Below are 19,819 nucleotides of genomic sequence, written 5' to 3' on the forward strand. Positions count from 1 at the left end.
TTTGCCCGATCTGTAATAAGTAGTGGCAATTAATATTTGAATAAATATATTTCTAAATTAAATAAGGATAAGAGCCCGGAACTTAGGGGTGTTTATCGAGCGATTCGATTGGATATTTGCATTTAACGATTCAGCTTACCGATTATCAATTTTTGAATACACAATATACTAATCCGCTAACCGAATCAATAACATATCGGCTGGTTAGGCGTGGATTTAACGATTATCGGTTGATTTATCGATTAAATCAACAAGATATACCAAGCTAGCATAAAATGAAATGTTACAAACTGTAATCAAATTGTCTCAAAAGAAGCCGGGGAAATAGCGGAAGTGCAGCAAACCGAACGTATGCGCAGCGCACCTAAAACACATTCAGACATATAGAATTAACTAAAGTAATCATAATGGTTTAAGACCCAATAATCAAACTGATGCCCCGTTAACCGAGTAATCATAATGGTCTAAGACATCTTAGGAAAGACCAGCACAAAAGAGTGCAGGACCAGCTTAGGAAAATTAAGAAATTATTGAGATTCTTAGCCTGCTATAGGGTATCTAAAGTACTTAATATGCATAGGGTTATAATTGATCTATATTTCTTAAGGGGTTAACAGCTAAACCGATAAAACATGGGCAAATCACATGCTGCACCGTTAAGCCAATAACTACAAAATTTCAAACCATTCTCCAACTCCTAATCCGATAACGCGATACCAATAAACCTATTTTGCTGTTAGATTATCAGTTACAGATCGATTTTGAACAGCCCTACTGGAACTAGCAGCAACCATAATTAAAAGTAGAGGGATAACTGGGAACTCCTTTCTCATACTATTTGAGACATTGAGTCGATCCATTTTACACTAGAGCTCCATAAATGACTTGAGCAGATACAAGACAATTAGCTAATAGCAAGGGTACGAGCCTAACCTATAATGACAACTTAGCAAATTAGAATTTGCAAGAACTTAGCCATTTTCCAAAGATGCATATCAAGTAATGGAGTAAAAAATGTGTCAAGTCGAAGCAATATTTTAAAAGGTACAATAGTCAACACTCAAAACTCATGCTCGTGGAAGATAGTCCCCAAATAACCCTAGTATAAGTAAGAAAATTCTACTGCTAATATCACTAACTGCTGCTAAAACACATTATGTCAACTCCTGGTCTCTAAGTAAACCGAAGTCACTCTCTCAGTCACTCTCTCATAGTCCTCTTATACTAAAATTCAATGAAAACAACTTGGTGAAATAGCCAGTAACGGTCAATAGAACATACTTTTCTTTACTATACATCTCTCTTTTCTATCAGCAGTTTCTAAACTATCTTACAAACACCTCGACTATACATGCTACCTCCCATGAGTACATATACCCAATTACTATGTCCCACCAACTCCTCGACTATACATGCTACCTCCCATGAGTACATATACCCAATTACTATGTCCCACCAACTGCACAAAGAATCTAACATTCTTCTAATTATATCTATTTTCATCTCAAAGGAATCTTGAACACCAGACAGTCATCAAGAACCAGAGTTGCAAAGCATTAGACTCACAGAAATACTACCATCCAATTAGGGAAGTTGCTGCAACGGAGCAAATTTTTAGTATAAAAATCTACATATCTGCACCGCAATTTACAAACCGATTTACACGGTTTTAAGTCATAAATTGCACGAAATTAAATAAAAAAGACAAATGAAAAAGAAAAAAGAAAAAAAGAGAGTATGTGGCGTTGAGGCCACTTCGAAACTACAGTTAGGTCCTCGAATTTTCAGCTCAGAAGAGAAGGCTTTTTTAACCAACCACTAGCTCCTCCCCGTTTTCTAAAACATACTCATACGATGTACATCCCAGAAATCGTCTGAATCTTCAACTGCTCTTTGCCAGCTATAAGAATCCTGCATACAAGATAAACTTACTTAAAGGCTATAACAGAAGAAAAACCAAACATCAGTACAAGATGCATCATGCATTGACAAAGCTGATGTTTTAGCATAACTGATCTCAAAAACATAGCTTTTCAGATAACTTATCCCAAAATACAACCCCCATTACAGATATACAGGGGACACACAGATGTATATGAAAGATATACACAAATGTACAGGAGATACATACAGATATGCACAGCACTTCAACTCGTCTTCTTTGATGCCTCAGCTCAAAAGCTGAAGACCCCCCCCCCCCAAAACCCCCCCTCTCCCCCCACAAATACCCACATACATATGTCTTCACAGATACAATTTAAGCAATCATATTTGGCTTGTACCAATCAATACAAGCACTATGGTTAGTTCCATAATGTTTGGAAGTCGACTATTCAGCCCATAAGAAACAAGAAAATATGTTGGAAGTAAAATATGGGAGCATAAGATTATTGCAGGTAGTAAGATCTTCATCTGCATACTTATTTATCAAAATGAACATGATCCGCATCCTTAATTAAGCAAAAAAAAAAAAAAAAAAAAAAAAAAGATCCGCACCCTTGCCAAAAAAAAGACGTTCAAAAAAATTGCCCCCAAGGCTATGGTCTAGTGGTTATAGCACAACACGTGGTGTGTGAGTTACACGCATGTCACGAGTCGCAAAAAAAAGGGTATTTAAGTTGAGAGGGATAGAGGGGCTGGTCCATTATCCACCGAGTTTCAAACCGTGCGCCACTAGCTCTAGAAGATTTCTCGGTTATCAAAAACGAAGGGAAAAAAAGCTTACAGTTTGGGAATAACTTGAACAGCAGAAGCAAAATACACTAACATTAAACATAAACAATATCAAATGTTAAATAAGATAATTCAAAATTTTGCGAAAATTGGAGATCAACCCACTGGTTCGCCATTACAAATAACTGGCAAACTGTGATGGTGCTATCGTCTACCAAATTTATTTATATCGTTTTTTCAACTGCTGGATGCTGCTAGTTCACGAGGCCGACCTCACATATTTTCAATAGAAAAGGAAAAAGACGTTCCCGAAGGAACAATTTCTAGCACCAGTTATTAGTCTGGTGCATCATTTCTGACGAGACTACTGTGTCAGGTTTTTATGTTTTCTAAATGAGCAAAAAACTTAGTTGGTTTTCCTATTTAGACTTTGAAGGAATGTGATAGTATATCAAGAGAATATATGTCTAGATTCATCGATGTAAAGATTCATTGCACTTGAAAAAGAAAACCTTGCAGAATACTCTATATAATATTCGGATATGTAGTTAATTACAAAATAAGTACTTACATCATTAGCAGAGAGAATGATTACCCACTATATCGTACATAACCTACATTTCCTATACAAGATGCCTCTATTGTACATCACTAGTTAATCAAGTCATTTGATACAAGTTCTCTTCTATTTATTCACACTTGCATTGTCATTTGCTTCTTGTTTTTCTTATCTAATTTTGTTTCTCTTAATAATTTGAGAAGTTGGATAGCACGGCAGAATTAAATTCGAGATTCAAGGGTACCATTTATTATCCATAATCTATTATTCCATATTCACTTTCAGTTAATATTTTCTAAACATGAGCACCATGATTTATTTCTTATGCTGCACTAAGAGAATCATGGTGCTGCGTACCAAGGTAGGGGTAAGGTCTGCGTACACTCTACCCTCCCCAGACACCACTTGTGGGATTTCACTGAGTATTTAGGCTCATTGTTCCTGAGAATGGCCTCCTCATTAAGCCAAGTGGCGGCATAAGAATAAGTCACTTGGCATTGCTCAAGACAAGGCTCCAAAGAATTAGGAATTAGAGAGGTCTGACAGTACATGTTTTTTCAGATACAATTCAAGCAATCATCTTTGGCTTGTACCAATCAATATTAGCAATATGGTTAATTCCTAAATGTTTTTTAGCTCCATTATTAAGCCCATAAGAAACAAAAGAATATGTCGGAAGCAAAACTCTGGGAGCATAAGATTTTGCAGGTAGTAAGATCTTCATCTGCATCCTTATTTATCAAAAAGAAGAACATAATCTGCATTCTAAATTGTGCCCAAAAAAAAAAAAAAACTCAATTTGCACCTTGCAAAAAGAAAAGACATTCAAATAAAAGTTTGCAATTGCCCCCAAGGTTCGGTCTAGTGGTAAGAGCAAAATGTGTGATGTGTGAGTTAGACGCATAACACGGGTTCATACTGTGGCACAGGAAAAAAGATTGGTATTTAAGTTGAGAGGGATAGAGGGGAAGGTACATTATCCACCGAGTTCTGGTATTTAAGTTGAGAGGGATAGAGGGGCAGGTCCATTATCCACCGAGCTCAGAACCGCGCACCGCGGACTCTCGAAGATTTCTCGGTTATCAAAAAAGTAAGAAAAATGAACTTAAAAGTTTGGGACGACTTGCACAGCAGAGGCAAAATACACCAACATTAAACACGATGATATCAAATGTAAAATAAGATGATTCAAAATTATGCGATTTGGAGATCAACCCACTGGTTAGCCATTACAAATAACTGTCAAACTGTAATGGTGCTACCACCTATCAAATTTATTCATTTCAGTGACTTCGTTGTTTCAACTGCTGGATGCTGCTATTTCACAATGCTGAGGGAAAATGGACGAAAAGGGGAATCTGAACAAAAAGAACGGGGGGGTGGGGGGTTGCGGGCAGAAGAAAAACGAGACGGCCTTTGTTGACTGCATAAGTCAACTCACACAACACTAGATAACTGAAAATATTATAAACTGCTTAAACAGATGATAGAACACTACAACAATTTCAGAAAAGGAGAACCATTATATCTCTCCGTAAAGTTGCACCCCATATTTGATGCCTATAGTGGTACACAATAAATATGAAGACCATTTAAGAGCCCCTTTGGATGGGCGTATGGCTTTTGACTTATAAGCCACAAGCCGTAAGTTAGAAATTCTAGCTTATGGCTTTTGGCTTACTTTTATTGTTTTGGCCTAAAAACAAGTGCTTAAAAGCTATTTTGACTTATAAGCACCTAAAATAAGCCAATCCAAACAGGCTGTTAAACCAAAAATTGGGGCTAATTACAAAGACTTCCCAATGTTTTAGCTAGTAAGATGTTGCACCTTGGTAGTTTCATTATTTCTTCTTTTCTGTGAATAAAGTTTCAACTATTACACAAACCTTCGGTCTTTAGATGTTTCAAGACTCCCTAGTTACTCCTACATTGGTTGAGGGAATGTGTTGTGGTCTTCTTATATGGTCTAGTCTCTTTTTTCCGATATCGCTAATATGGTCTTAGTCTCTTAAATAATCCTAACCATATGAGTTCTTTTGCGGTTGAGTTAGATTCACTATTCATTTCCTTTCACATGTTAACAGAGCCAAACCCAACCTATTCTTGATCTAGTATTGAGCCATGTGTTAAGTTGTTCACGATCCAGATGTCTAGCGCAGGCACGCGAGGGTGCTAGATAACCCCATATTGGTTGAAAGAATTGTTGTCTCCTTATATGGTCTTGGATAATCCACACTTCATGAGCTAATCTAGCCAATGTTTAATTTTTTAACATGGTGCCAGAGTCGAACCATCCCTATTCTTAGTTATCAAATGTTGACCACCATATTATGCTATCCACGCTCAAAATGTTCCGCCTGGGGCATGCAGAGGTAGGGATGGGTGGTAAGTGACGCACGAATTACTATCTACTTGTATGATCTTAGGCAAACCTCACCTCGTAAACTGACTTTTGACATTGAGTTAGGCCCAAAGTACATTTTCTTAACATGGTTGTTAGTATATCAAGAGATATGTGTCTAAATTAGTAGAAGAACCCCCTTTTGTACATGTTGGTTAATCAAGTCAACAAGTTCTTCTATTTATTCACACTTGCATTGTTCGTTTGCTTCTTGTTTCTCTTACCTAATTTTGTTTCTCTTAATATTTTGAGAAGAGGGATAGCATGGTGGAATTAAATTCAAGATTCAAGGTCCATTTATTATCCATATTTTATTTGTTTAAGTAACAATTTTGTTGAACTTCCTTTCCAGTTCATATTTTCTGCATATAAGCACCAGTATTTACTTCCCATGCTGCAATAGTGAAATCTTCTCTAACAAATCTTCTGTTTCCACTTAGCTCTCTCAAGTACTCCTTAGCCGTATTTTCCTAATGGCGAATTTTCCCTTCAGGAACAATCTTCTAATATAGACACTTGGGGCCATAAATTAGTGTTACAGAATCTGCATCAATAATGTTCAAAAATGCAGAGCAAGCTGCTGCTTAGTTTTATTTTAAATCACTGCTAATCTTCTTAACTATTCAATCACCCTTTAAAAGGGAAATATGAGTAAATTATAACCAAAAAGAATGGATCAGAGAGAGCTTATATACAACTGTCTAAACTGACTATAAGACAATAACTAAGCAAGTCCCTGCATGACTAAAAGCATATACCAAGAAGAATAGACATGTTTGAGGTATTGAATATGTGCACTGCAAATTTAGTCAACATAGGAAGAGTGAAATTAGAGGGGATTTCTGTACCTAAATGCAAGCAATTAGATATTTAGGCACGTTGTTCACCAGAGAACGGAATAATAAGATGTTACACATAGAATCAAAATCGCATGGTCGAAATGGAGAAGTACTACTGGTGTTATGTGATAGAATAATAAGTAGCAAAGTAAAATGTAAGACCTATAGAACAGTTATAAGACCAACAATGTTGTATGGGAAAGAATGTTGGCCGTTAAAGACTTAAAGTACAACACATCCCAAGAATGAATGTCCCGGAGATGAGGATACTAAGATGGATGTGCGGTCAATGGTCATACAAGATAATGAGCACATTCACGAGACGGTTTGAGAAGCACACATCGAGGATAACACCATGGTTAGTGAAGGCGTTAAAAAAGATGAAATAGATCTAAAATCACATGGAAGGAAGTTTTCTCTAAGGACCTACAATCTCCAGGGATCTATGCAAACTTAGCAATTCAAATCATTTCACGGGCCTGGTGAAATGAAAAACTGAATGATCGAACACAAAAAAGAACAAGACCTATATAGGCAATACCTATTAGTCGAGAACTTTTTCTAGACATTTTAGCACTTTTACTATAGACTCTATACTTTCTAAGAGTGGTTTAGCCATTCATATATATACACGTTTGGAAAATACGGAGAACTACTAATACCTACTACTGCCTCCATTTCAATTTGTTTGTCTGGTTTTGACTTGGCATAGAGTTTAAGAAAATAAAGAACACTTTTGAATGTTGCAGTCTTAAATTAAAGATTTTTCAAACGTACCAAAATGTCCTTTAATCTTATGGTCTTAAACCCATGTGGAAAGTTGGAATTAAGGAGTTTCCAAATAAGGAAAGAGGCATTCTTTTTTAAACAGACTAAAAAGGAAAGTAAGACAAACAAATTGAAACAGAGGGAGTAGTACTTCTTATTTTGCACTTGCATAACATTTGCATGAGATAAGTTTAAATGAAGTACCACAGTCACTAAGAATTCATATAGCCGACCCCCATTTATTTGGGACTAAGGCGCAATTGTTGTTGTATGGCTTCAACTAAGTATACATTGCTTTAAAGCATGGTCTCACGGGTGAATATGAGCTTTTGTTTCTGGCAGAATAGAGACAGCAACAAAGGGATAGGAGAAGAAGTAGGAGAAACAGAAGTTTTACTTATTTTGTCCAATTTTAGGGAAAGAATAAAAGGATAAGGGAAGGAAAGCTTTAAAACATATTTAAACTTGGCAAATGATCAACTTACATATTAGGGACAAAATAACATCATTGCTTTTCCTGCTTCAAGGAATCTAAACGAAAGATAATTATTATTTATTTAAAAAAAAAAAAAAAAAAAAAAGGCCAGTGCACTAAGCTCCCGCTATGCGTAGGGTCCGGTTAAAGGCCGGACAACAAAGGTCTATTGTACGCAGCCTTACCCTGCATTTTTGCAAGAGGTTTCCACAGCTCGAACCCGTGACCTCCTGGTCACATGGCAGCAACTTTACCAGTTACACCAAGAGCACCAAAAAGTAATTGGGAAATAAATACAAGCAGAAACAGATAAAGGGAGAAAATGAAATACATAAACAAGTAGAAACCAGCAGCAAATAACATGGAAGCTGTTTCCATCAAATCATATTGTGTGGCCATTGTTTAACTTCATACCTTAAAAGGAAAAGAAGAAGAAATATTGAGTGTTCATGTAACATTTCCTAAAAGAATCTTCTGCCTCAAAGAGCATCTTGGTAATTTAACAGTTAAGATCATCATTTTTATCAGAATAAACATTTATATAGTATCAACAAAATATTGTGTCAAATATAATCGCAATTACCTTTATTCTACCCCACCGTTTTTCTTTGGAACACATTGAACTTGAGAAGAGGATAAAAATTAGCAGAACCACCTAGCACTATACTCTTTTCCCGAAGAAAGATATGGAATCAAGGAGAGAAAAGGTGGGAATTTCGGGAAAACGTGAGAAGGGAAATCAAACTAGAAGTGAACCATCTAGTGACCTCTTACTGGTCTTGATGGAGAAGTGCTTCTGTGCCATATTAAGGGGCCTACCTTGTTTGGTAATGTTTGAACCAATTTTGTATTTACGCCTGGTTATATGTTAAAAAAATATTTGAAAGACATGAACAGTAGAATGATAAGCAAAATTCAAAATAACGTAAAATAGTATTATTAAGTGTTTGCATGACTTTTAAGATTGTATCTTGTACATTGAACGAAATTATTCAGCCCTTGTGGGACAGACTAAACAAACAAAGTAAATCGAGCAGAATAGGAGAATTAAAGTAATGTACAAAATTTTCAACTTTTCGACTTTAAAGTGATTATATTTTGGGAGTAGGAAAATGACAAGGCAAAGAAGACATTTCACTTCGATATCATGAAATCAACCGATGATGAAAACGAGACATTTCTAAGACAGGTTGCTCGTTCTATCATGGAAACAGCATAACTGTTGCATATATAATGGGAAATCAGACTGCATCAAGCTACTAACCTTAGGTGCTCTGCAAGCACATAGATACAAGCTATAGATTTTTGCCTCATAAAAACCGAGGCTTTCTATCTGCTGGCTTCAGTATCTGGAACGAGCACATTAAACTTTCATCGACACTCATCATTGCACCAGCATTGTCAAATTCACCACAGTAGTTTGGGGCCGAAAATATCGTCACTAGCTGCCTTTCAGCAAAAAATTCATAACCATCTTCAACAACCTAAGTTGAAAATATTCTGGTCAATACGGGAAAAACATAAAGGGAAGACAAAAAAGAAGCACAAAAAGGGGCTTTTTTCATTTTTGTCCCGCCGGCCGAAATTAATTACGGGCTCTAGCCAAAATATTATATGTATATTTTGCGTATACAATATGTATATTTATACTTCAGTATACAAAACCTATACATTTGCTGGCTATTATTCTTTTGAGCGGTCCAAAAATGTAACTATACCAAAAAAGTTGTATAAATACCTGATGGGCACGACAAACAAGGTCCATATCATGTTGCATCAAGAATTCTGCGACCTTATCAGGACCAAAAGTATATGAAACTCCCCTATCATTCATTCCCCAACCTTTGACTTCACGGCTAGGATCTGACCAAAGTAAATCACACAGCAAACCAGAATCTGGAACATCAGTTGGACGAGGTAAATTTCTTATCTGATCTAAATTTGTTAGTTCTGGAGAAAGACCACCATGCATGCAGAGTATTTTCTCATCTATGAGAGCAGCAACGGGAAGACAATTGAAACATTCGGTGAAGCATTTCCACAGCTTCACGTTAAATCGGCGCTTACATTCATCGTAGAATCCGTAAATCCGATTAATAGAAGCACATTCATGATTTCCTCTCAAGAGAAAGAAGTTCTCAGGATATTTAATTTTGTATGCAAGTAGAAGGCATATTGTTTCCAAACTCTGTTTGCCACGGTCCACATAATCCCCTAAAAACAAATAATTAGCCTCAGGAGGAAATCCCCCGTATTCAAAAAGCCTCAAAAGATCACCATACTGGCCATGGATGTCACCTAGAATCCAGACCAAAAAAACAAAGAGAGTGGAAAGGAGACAGATTTATCAGTCCAATACTGTTTTAATACGAATGATCTCATTCACTGGCTTAGAAAGAAACGATAAAAAGAACCAAATACAAAACCATGAAATAAAATAAACTGACTTCATGCCATAAGATAATAATGACGATATGATATTATGGAGGAATCATAGTACATTCCAATGACTATATAAGGCAGATAAAATAAAGATATCAAGTACACCATTAAAGTTTCACTGTTTTCAAGACAGACAAGATAATTACAATTACAATGACAACGAAAGCATTTACTATCTCCTTCCTAAAATTCTACGAGCCATATTTCCGAAAATCTAACCAGTACAGCGATCTATAACCCACCATGCCGGTTATCTTTTCTTTTTTTATGAATACAATAACAACAACAACAACACCCAGCGTAGTCCCACAGTAATGGTAAATTTATTAACAGAAGAGCGCTACCAAGCTGGTCCAGAGACAAAGTACAAGAACCATACCGATTATCATACCATTACTTCAGCTTAAACAAAATTTCAGGCAGCTTAAAGAAGCTACATAAAACATCTCAGATAAACTAGACCAAGTAGAGATTTGTATTTCAGTAGAACATATTGAGAAGCCCTAATTTGCCTTAAAAGACAAATCATGGAATGAAAAGGGTCCAAATGGAGCAGAACAGATACTGAGGATTCATATAGCTGACCCAACTAATTTAGGATTGAAGCATAGTTATTGGGTGTGTTCGATATGGAGGGGAAAAAATTTCAATTTTCCCATGTTCGGTTGGTCAATATTTTTGAAAAAATATTCTCCAGGAAAACAAGTTCCTTAAAATTGGAAAATGACTTATCTATTGGAAGTAGGGAAAACAAGTTGCATTCCACATTGATTGTGTCCTCCCCGCCGTCCAACACACCTCATCTTTACCCCTACCCCCCACCCCCACCTCCCATAATATTTGTCTAGGTTATATACAAATGCTTTTAGGATATTAATATACCGAACACAAGAAAATAAGTAAGAAACCCACTTATTTTCCAAGAAAACATTTTCCTTCATACCGAACCCATCCGTTGTTGTTGGATATATTAAAACAAACAACTTTACATGTTACTCTACCCGATACATGCTACTATAAGACAAGTGAGCAAGTTGTGCATAACCCAACTTTAAAAAGCTACATAAAACATTTTATTATTTGATAAACTGGAGCAAGTAGACATCTGTATTTAGTAAATAATATAAAGAACCCCTAATCTGCCTTTTATGAGTACCGGAATGGATCGTGTGCAAACAACGCGAAACAAATATTGAGAATTCATATAGCTGACCGCAAGTCCGCAACTAATTTCAGATTAATGCATATACAAATTAGACCAAACAAATTTACATGTTACTTAGCCAGAACTATCCAGTGAGTTTTCCTATGGTGAACAAAAGAATGAACAACAAATAACATGGGTGTTTCATATCATATCGAAACCTCTCTCCCCCTACGCGGTAGCGATTCAACTAAAGATTTTGATTCCAGTGAGGACAGTTACGATCATGGTAGCTGCTCCGGAGACGCAAATCTTGATTGAACCTATATTTGCTCAATTGACACAGTCCGCTCATGGTATCGAAAATAAACCTAAAATTCCTAATAATAAACCAAATTCCCCTACACAAATAGTTACAAACACTTTTTAACAAGCCCTACCTGATAAAACCTCACCCACCCGCATCCCTTCCAAATAAGGGATCACATTAATTTCCCAATTTATACACAAAAGTTAAATAAATCCTTTTTGCCTTAAAAACACGATAAAGATCAGAAATCCTATAACAACAATATCAACCTCTTTGTGGTCAACAATACAAATAAATCATATAAATTCACAGGTCTTGCGCCATGCAAACTAAGCCTGGTATTTAAGTGGAGAACGGTAAAAGGGCCTGGAAGCAACAACAACAACAACAAAAAACCCAAAGTAATCACACAAGTAGGGTCTATGGAGGTTAGGATGTACTCAGACCTTACCCCTACCTTTGTGTGGCAAGGATTACAATAATATACCTAGTGTAATCACACAAGTGGGGTCTACGAAGGGTAAGATGTATGCAGACCTTACGCCTACCTTTGTGGGACACGGATTTCTATAACAACATACCAAGTATAACCACACAAGTGGGGTCTGTGGAGGGCACAATGTACGCAGACCTTACACCTAACACGGATTTCTACAACAACATACCCAGTGTAATCCCACGGGGCACAGATTTCTAGGTCAGAACAAAAAAAAGGAACACAAAGAGATGGGTTAAAAAAAGATAAGATTTTTACCACAGATCTTGATGGGGGCTTCAAGTTCAAGGAGATTAGGTTGTTGAAGGAAGATTTCCCTTGAAGCAGTACAAAGGGAACGGATCTCAGCTTCAGATAGCTGAACCTGCCTAACAGTTCTTGCATTCCTTAACTCCAATAACCTGTTAATTATATCATCAAGAATTGCAGGCTCTATTAACCCTTGATGATTATTACTATTCTGCTCATTTTGTGCCATCTCAACAAAAAACAAAAAACAAAAAACACCCACAATCCAAAAAACAAAATCAAGAAAAGGGTTGATTTGATTTGATATGAATGAGGGTTATATGTATAGTTTTTTTTTTTATTTGTTGTTGTTGAGAAAGGAAAAATCAAGAATGATGGATTATCTAAAATTATTAGGTTCTTGTTCTCGTGTGGTGGGTTCCTTGATAATTGCTAATCCAACGTTGTTTTGGGGTTTGGGGCGTGTAAATGTGTCATGAATCATGTGGGGTGTGTACCCTACTTGTGGTCATTTGCTCATTGGCGGACGGCGCCATTTTTTCCTAATAAAAGTACCTTTGCTTTTTTAGGTTTCAAAAAAAATTCATTCCCCATTCAAAAAAAATTCATACCCCCGCTGAAAATAATTTTAGTCTAACCGGTATAAGGTGTTAAGTAAAAAAGTCGAAATAAATGATATTTGAAGTGTGATTTTGACCCTTATCTCTTAAAAAAAAAGGGTAACTGTCATAATGGGTGTAAGTATAGATTTTTCATAATATAGAGGTGTAAGTGTTTGATTCTAAAATACAGAGAATTTATCCATAATTGAATCTTAATGGTGGTGTGTTTAGTATAGTTAGTCCTTTTTAGAAAAATAAAGGGAAAAGTGTTCAAAACACACTCAAACTATGATCAAAATTGTGTATTATTTACACTTTCAAATGGATAAAGTCACCCAAACTCAAACGAGTATATGAACGCGCTCATAAAAAATTATAATCAGATGGGCCCTTTTCATTTCTTTTCTTTTCCAAAATTTTAAACCCAAAAAGCTCTCACCTCCCACTCGATTTCTACCCAAATCAGATGTGTAATCACTCAAATCATACCATTTTATTCTGCAAATCACTTTGAATCACACTTAAACTAAGTTTAGCTTGCAACATTGCGGTGAATTTTGACCCGAAATCGTCGATTTATCTTCAAGGTTGTGTCAAACTGTTAGTGAACTAAAAAATACCAGGTTAGTCGTGTTCTTTGTCACTATTGTACACGTAAAAAAAAATCTATATTATATAGGATTTGTGACATTGTCGTCGGGATTTCTAGGGTTTGAAAAATTATGGGTTTTTTTTTCTAGTTTAAATTGGGGTTAAGAGGTGTGTAATCTTATGTTGTGTAGTATTGCTGTTGTAGGTGTGTCAATTCATTTTCACCCCAAAATCTTATTTTATATTTGGCCTTCTATTGTCACCTGTCTGAATTTAATTGTTGTTATTTGATGTGTGTGTGGGGTACTGATTGTTGTTGGCCATCCATTGTTTTTGTATGTGTGTGGTACTGATTGTTTGTACTATTATTAAATTGTAATTTCAAGTATGAGTGGGTTTATATTGGTAACATTGAGATGGTATCATGGTGGGGTTTTGGATGTTAGTAGTGGGGAACCACAGTATGATGGTGGACAAATAACAGAGTTTTTGGATGTTGATGTGGATAGGATGTCCTTTTTTGAACTAAGGGACTATATTAAAGAACTAGGGTATACTACAAGTTGCTCAAGGATGGCGCCATTTTTTCCTTATAAAGTCCTTTTGCTTTTTTTAGGTTTCACAAAAATAAAATAAAAAATCATAAGCTCTAAAAAAAGGAATTTGTAACCCTAACCCCGCTAGGAATCAAACAAAAAGAATAAAAGCTAAAAGCTTTTTATTTTCCTATATTATGGCCATTTTCAACCTCCAACAAGTTGGATATATTGTTTGGAGAAAGCTCGACGATGTTAATTTATGGGAATCTTAGTCGCTCAGTTGATTGGCTACCTAAATTTTCACTTTGTTGGTGAGGGTTTGACTCCCCACCTTGTAACCCCCCTTCCTAATTTCCCTTCCCCTACCCCCAATGTAAAAAAAAAAAAAAAAAAAAATCTATGTAAATTTATCATGATTACCTAATAAATATATGGTGAAAGTCAAGGCTAGGAGTGTTCACAAAAATCGATCCAGATAAAAAATCTAATCAAATTAGAAAAAATTGACATTTCTTTGATTTGATTTTGGTTTAGTAAACAATAAATGGAAAAAAAAATGAACCAAAAGGAATATATAAATATATTACCCCAATGCGCGTATTTAGACAATGTTTTATACGCCTGACAATGTTTCATATATAGTCCTGTTAGTATGCAAATTACTCGTGACAACGCTCAACTACCTTCTACCCCAATCTGTGTCCTCCAGAACCTCTTATCTAAGATTATATTCTCGGTAAGCTTGAACTGCCCCATGTCATATCTAATCACCTCTCCTTAATACTTCTTTGGCCTACCTCTACCTTTCTTGAAACCGTCCATGTCCAACTTCTCGCACCTCTGCACTGGCATTTATATTCTTTATATATCTATGTTCCTTCCCTTTCAATTTCATTTTATTTTAGTTTATGACTTGTTGATTAAATTTTATTTCCTTCTAAAATTACATCAGTATAGTGTTTTTGTGATTATCGTGGGTCTATTATCCAAGAAAATTAGGAGATTGACAATGATGTCACACACCTTACTGGGTAGAGTGAATAAAATGAAGGCTCACATGCGTAGTCTTGTGTGATAAGAGGGTGCCATCAAAACTTAAAGGCATGTTCTATAGGGTGATGGTTAGACCAACTATGTTGTATGGGGAAGAGTGTTGGCCGATCAAGAAATCTTACGTTCAGAAGATGAAAATTGCGGAAATAAAGATATTGAGATGGATGTGTGTTCATACTAGGAGAGATATGATTAGGAATAAGGATATCCAGGATAAAGTAGGAGTGATTTCAGTGGAGGACAAGATGTCGGAAGAGAGATTGAGAAGGTTCGGACAGATGAAAAGGAGATGTACGGATGCTCCAGTGCGAAGGTGTGAGAGGTTGGCTATGGATGGTTTCAAAAGAGGTAGAGGTAGATCGAATAAGTATTAGGGAGAGGTGATTATATAGAACATGACACAGTTTTGGCTTACTGAGGACAAGACCTCAGATAGGAGGTTGTAAAGGACATGGATTAGGATAGAAGGTTAGCAGGTAGTAGAGCGCCATCTAGCTTTTTCTTCCATGCTAATAGTTATAGCATTACTCGTGTAGTTGATTGTACTTTGATTCCTGTTGCTATCTGATGCTTTTTGTGTTTATTAATGTATTATTTTGTTGTAGCTACTGTTCATAATATTTTGTCATGCTTTCTGTAGTATTTTGTCATGGCTTCTTCATTTCTGTTTCTTTCTTTTATGAACTACTTTGAACTATTTTCCTTGAACCGGGGTCTACAGGAAACAACCTCTCTACATTTAAAGTAGGGGTAAGGTCTACATACACTTTTTGGTGGGATTTCAATGGTATGTTCTTGTTGTTGTAGAGGTCTTTGTGATAATTGGCTCTTTTAATTTTAGTGACTTTCTTGTTTGTGTAAGGTAGGGAGCTCCCGCCATGAGACAAAATATGAGCAACTGCGAGGATTAATCGTCCATCAGACGTTTATGGAATGAAAACTTTATGCCAAGTTCTGTAGGTATGAGTTTCAGCATAAAATGGAATCATTTTTTGGCCATGTAGTGACTAAAAACATAATTAGTGTGGATCCAAAGAAGATATAGGTGATTCATGATTGGCCTTAACCTACTATGCCTGTGAAGATCCGTAGTTTCCTGGAGTCGACACATTGCTACGACGGTTCAGAGGGATTCTCAGTTCTTGTAGCCTCGGTGACTAGACCGACTTAGAAGAGGGTTCAAATTCTATGGACAAATGTGTATGAGGATAGCTTTCAGAAGCTCAAGTTTGTTTTGTCTAGAGCTCCGGTTTTGGCACTTCCTACTAGTACTAATGAGTATGTGGTGTATTATGATGTTTCATATGTATGTCTTGGGTGTCTTGTTATGCTTAATGGAAAAATGATAGCCTATGCTTCTAGAAAGATAAAGAATAAAGAGAAAAATTATCCCTCTCACTATCTAGAGTTAGCAACGGTGTTGTTTGCCTTGAAGATTTGACGCCATTATTTGTATGGTGAGCCATGTGAGATCCACACTGACCACAGAAGTTTACAATACATCTTCAATCGAGAGATAATTGAATCTCGAGGCAACGAAGATGGCTCTAGCTGCTAGAAACCCAAAAAGGAGAGTGTTGGAATCGACAATATGTTTCAGTTCAGAAAATCCAGTGTTACGCTACAAGGGACGGATCGTAACGTGTGTTACGGACCGTCATTAATACCGTAACTGGTGTAGCTTGAAAAATCATCGTCTCTTAACTTGGACGGTTCATCGTTACGGACCGTAACACGTGATAAGGCCCGTGACAGTCGCCGTAACCCAACCTCAAAAAATCGACCCTCATTGTAAATTTTACACGCGTTACGGTCCAGTGTTACGGACCGTAAAATGTGCGTGACTGAGACAATTAGAAGACGGGAATTCTGTTTTATTTCATAAGTCTCATTCCTCTCAAACCCTAACACGAAAGTTCTCTCCTCTCAACTTCTCCAAGCATCAAGGTAAGCTCCTTAAGACCATCCTAAGTGAATTCCATCAATTTCCCATGAATTCTAAGTAGGAATTTCATGTTCTTAACATAGGGTTTTCAAGAAAACCCAATTAAAGGGATTCAAGACTAGGCTTTGGGATTCTTATTCAAAGTTCAGATTTTCATTACGAGTTTGGAGCGTTACCAGGTATGTAGAGTTTCTATCTACGTGTGGGAACATCATTGTTCTTCCCCACACCCTTCTTCCATAAATTATGAAGTTATACGAAAACTAGGGTTTTGACCATGATCATAATAGACCTAGGCCCATGTCCCATGATTATAATATGTATGAAATTGTTAGTAATTCTTCATCGAAGTTCTTGATAATTCCTTATGGTTATTGAGAATCTTTCCTAATCTATGAAAAACCCATGCTTTGTATCCTCTAGGTTCCTACATGCAAGTTATGACTATTAGGATATTTTCATGAAATATACTAAATGTTTTACAAGTTTTCATGCAATTATATTATATAATTACTCTCATGTCATGTTACAAGATACATACATGCTAAATACAAATCATGCTTTCATGAAACCATGTTTACAAGTTATGTCACGAAAATCAAGGGCTTCTTAGCCAACTATATCATGTCATGTTTTTGGGAGTTGCACAAATTACCGAGAAGGCTCAGATAGCTTGAAACTACGAAGCCACCGTTGGACAAGGATCGCTCTGCCTAGTTAGGACGATTCCTTAATTTTTCACTGAATGGATCCATCAGGCACGTTACACCTGATATCCTTGCAAGGTATGGGGGCTCTGCTGGTCCGGCGAGGTACCAGACTCCACGTACCTACGTGGTGATATTATGTTGTCGGTTTATGAAATGCTCTCCCTACTTACCATGTTTTACTCATGTTATGTCTATATATATGTATATATATATGTGTGTGTGTGTATGTGTGTGTGTGTGTGTGTGTTTATGCTCATATTCATGTCCAGGTTTTTAGTTTCACTTCTTATCATGTTATTCCATGTCCTATGTTATTTCTTGCAGTTGCTTTACATACCAGTACATTCAATGTCTTTGACGTGCCCTTTTTATGCACTGGGAGCTTTGCATTTCACGATGCGATGCGATTTTCAGGACGACACACTGATGTGCGGTGAAATTACGGCATATTTGCTGTCTTTTTACTAGGAGTTTTACTTGTTTTTAAGTGTTTTTATATCGTTTCTTATGTTATTTTGATGTTTTGTAGGGTTGGTTAACTAAGGAACGAAAATGAGGAAAATCGCTGAAAACGGACAACTTTGTAGCTAAAGGACGGTCCGTAACATGTGTTACGGACCGTAACGTGGATGGGAACATGAGAAGAAATTCCAGTAAAATGCTTATGGATGTCCAATGTTACGACTCAGAAGGACGGTCTATAACGCATCGTTACGGGTCGTAACGTGGAGCGTAATGCATGACAAGAAGATATTCACTGAAGACTTAAGGCTGAGATCCGCTGGGTGATACAGACCGTAACCTGTGTTACGGTCCGTCGAAGGAAGCTGTTACGGGTGACCTAATATTGAGCTAGCAAAGGACGGACCGTAACAAGCGTTATGGTCCGTAACACGTTACGATCCGTAACGCTACCGCGAAGGGTATTTTTGTCTAGGACTGTGACGCATTTTTTTGGGTCCTATAAATAGTTTCTTCTAGGTTTTCCAGATTTTTATGATTCATTAGAGAGCATTAACTCTTGGCATTAAATTGTTGTGAGGTTGTTGGAGCATTAAACGCCAAAACTCATCCTTAGTTCATATTTATTTCTATTGCAAGTTATATTATGTCATCTTTTAAGCTTTCTTTGTTGAACAAAAGTATGAGTAGTTAATTCTAATTCTAAGTTTGTGGACCCTATGATGGGTATTATGTGAATGGTTTTCTACTATTGATATATGCATAATGATTGTTGGTGTTTATTCAATCTTTGTGTTTTAGTGTTGGGTAATGATTGCAAGCATTAGCCTAAGCCATTATTCTAACTTTTCTTGAAAAAGCGGGTTAGAATTGGTAAGATTGAATAACAATAACTCGGGGTGTTGACCCTCGTTTAATAGGCTAAATTAGGGATAAGAACAAGTCTAATTGGCATTAGTGATCGTTCTTCGATATCAACTCTTTTATATTTGGGAAAATCATAAAGAGGAAATACGGCCTAACTGTTGGGAAACACTAAGAAGTCTTTAAGAGATCAAGTGAAAATCCTTAGAACAACCATTAGAAGTATATCACATTGAAACCTGAAGCATAATATCTAATCAAAACGGGGAACACAACCTTAGTCTCTCTCTCGCGTTAATTACAATTCAAGTCATAGTGCTAGTTTATATTACAAAACAATTATTCCAAACTATTCGGAATAGAATTAAAGCCTTTAAAGACCAGTATCACATACAATTAGTACCCTTTTCTATCCATATTCCCTGTGGAATTCGACCCTAACCTTGTTTGGATTACTATATTTGATAACGTCCGCTTTACGCTACTAATAGGTGTAATTTGAGCGTATCACGCACCTACCTAGTAGGACTTCGCACTTATCAGCTTTTGGGTGAGCCCCATCTCTTCCGGGGTTTAGACAGTTGTTATTTATTTATTTTCATGATAAGATGTTCATTTAAAGGTATGTTGGGAACCTTATCCCAGCGGGTATGTTTTCATATTCAGACTTATGTTAGAGGTTTCACGTACTAGACAA

At 36.5% G+C, this 19,819-nt stretch overlaps 1 protein-coding gene across 2 annotated transcripts; it reads right to left on the reverse strand.

Annotated features, from left to right (window-relative positions):
• Positions 1 to 1,584: 1,584 nt before the first annotated feature.
• Positions 1,585 to 12,933, reverse strand: LOC132050435 (serine/threonine-protein phosphatase PP1 isozyme 1). 2 transcript variants are annotated; one of them, XM_059441678.1, is made up of 4 exons: positions 12,366 to 12,933; positions 9,454 to 9,929; positions 8,980 to 9,199; positions 1,585 to 1,911 (listed from the first exon to the last, which is right to left on the reverse strand). In XM_059441678.1, exons 1-3 carry the CDS (start codon positions 12,583 to 12,585, stop codon positions 9,026 to 9,028), a joined length of 870 nt encoding a protein of 289 aa, XP_059297661.1. In that variant the 5' UTR covers positions 12,586 to 12,933; the 3' UTR covers positions 1,585 to 1,911; positions 8,980 to 9,025. The 2 variants fall into 2 exon arrangements, with proteins under 2 accessions (XP_059297661.1, XP_059297660.1); XM_059441677.1 differs by having other exon boundaries at positions 9,454 to 10,013; positions 12,366 to 12,929.
• Positions 12,934 to 19,819: the final 6,886 nt, after the last annotated feature.

The sequence above is a fragment of the Lycium ferocissimum genome, chromosome 3 (assembly GCF_029784015.1).
Source record: "Lycium ferocissimum isolate CSIRO_LF1 chromosome 3, AGI_CSIRO_Lferr_CH_V1, whole genome shotgun sequence".
In the NCBI taxonomy this organism is placed as follows: domain Eukaryota; kingdom Viridiplantae; phylum Streptophyta; class Magnoliopsida; order Solanales; family Solanaceae; genus Lycium; species Lycium ferocissimum.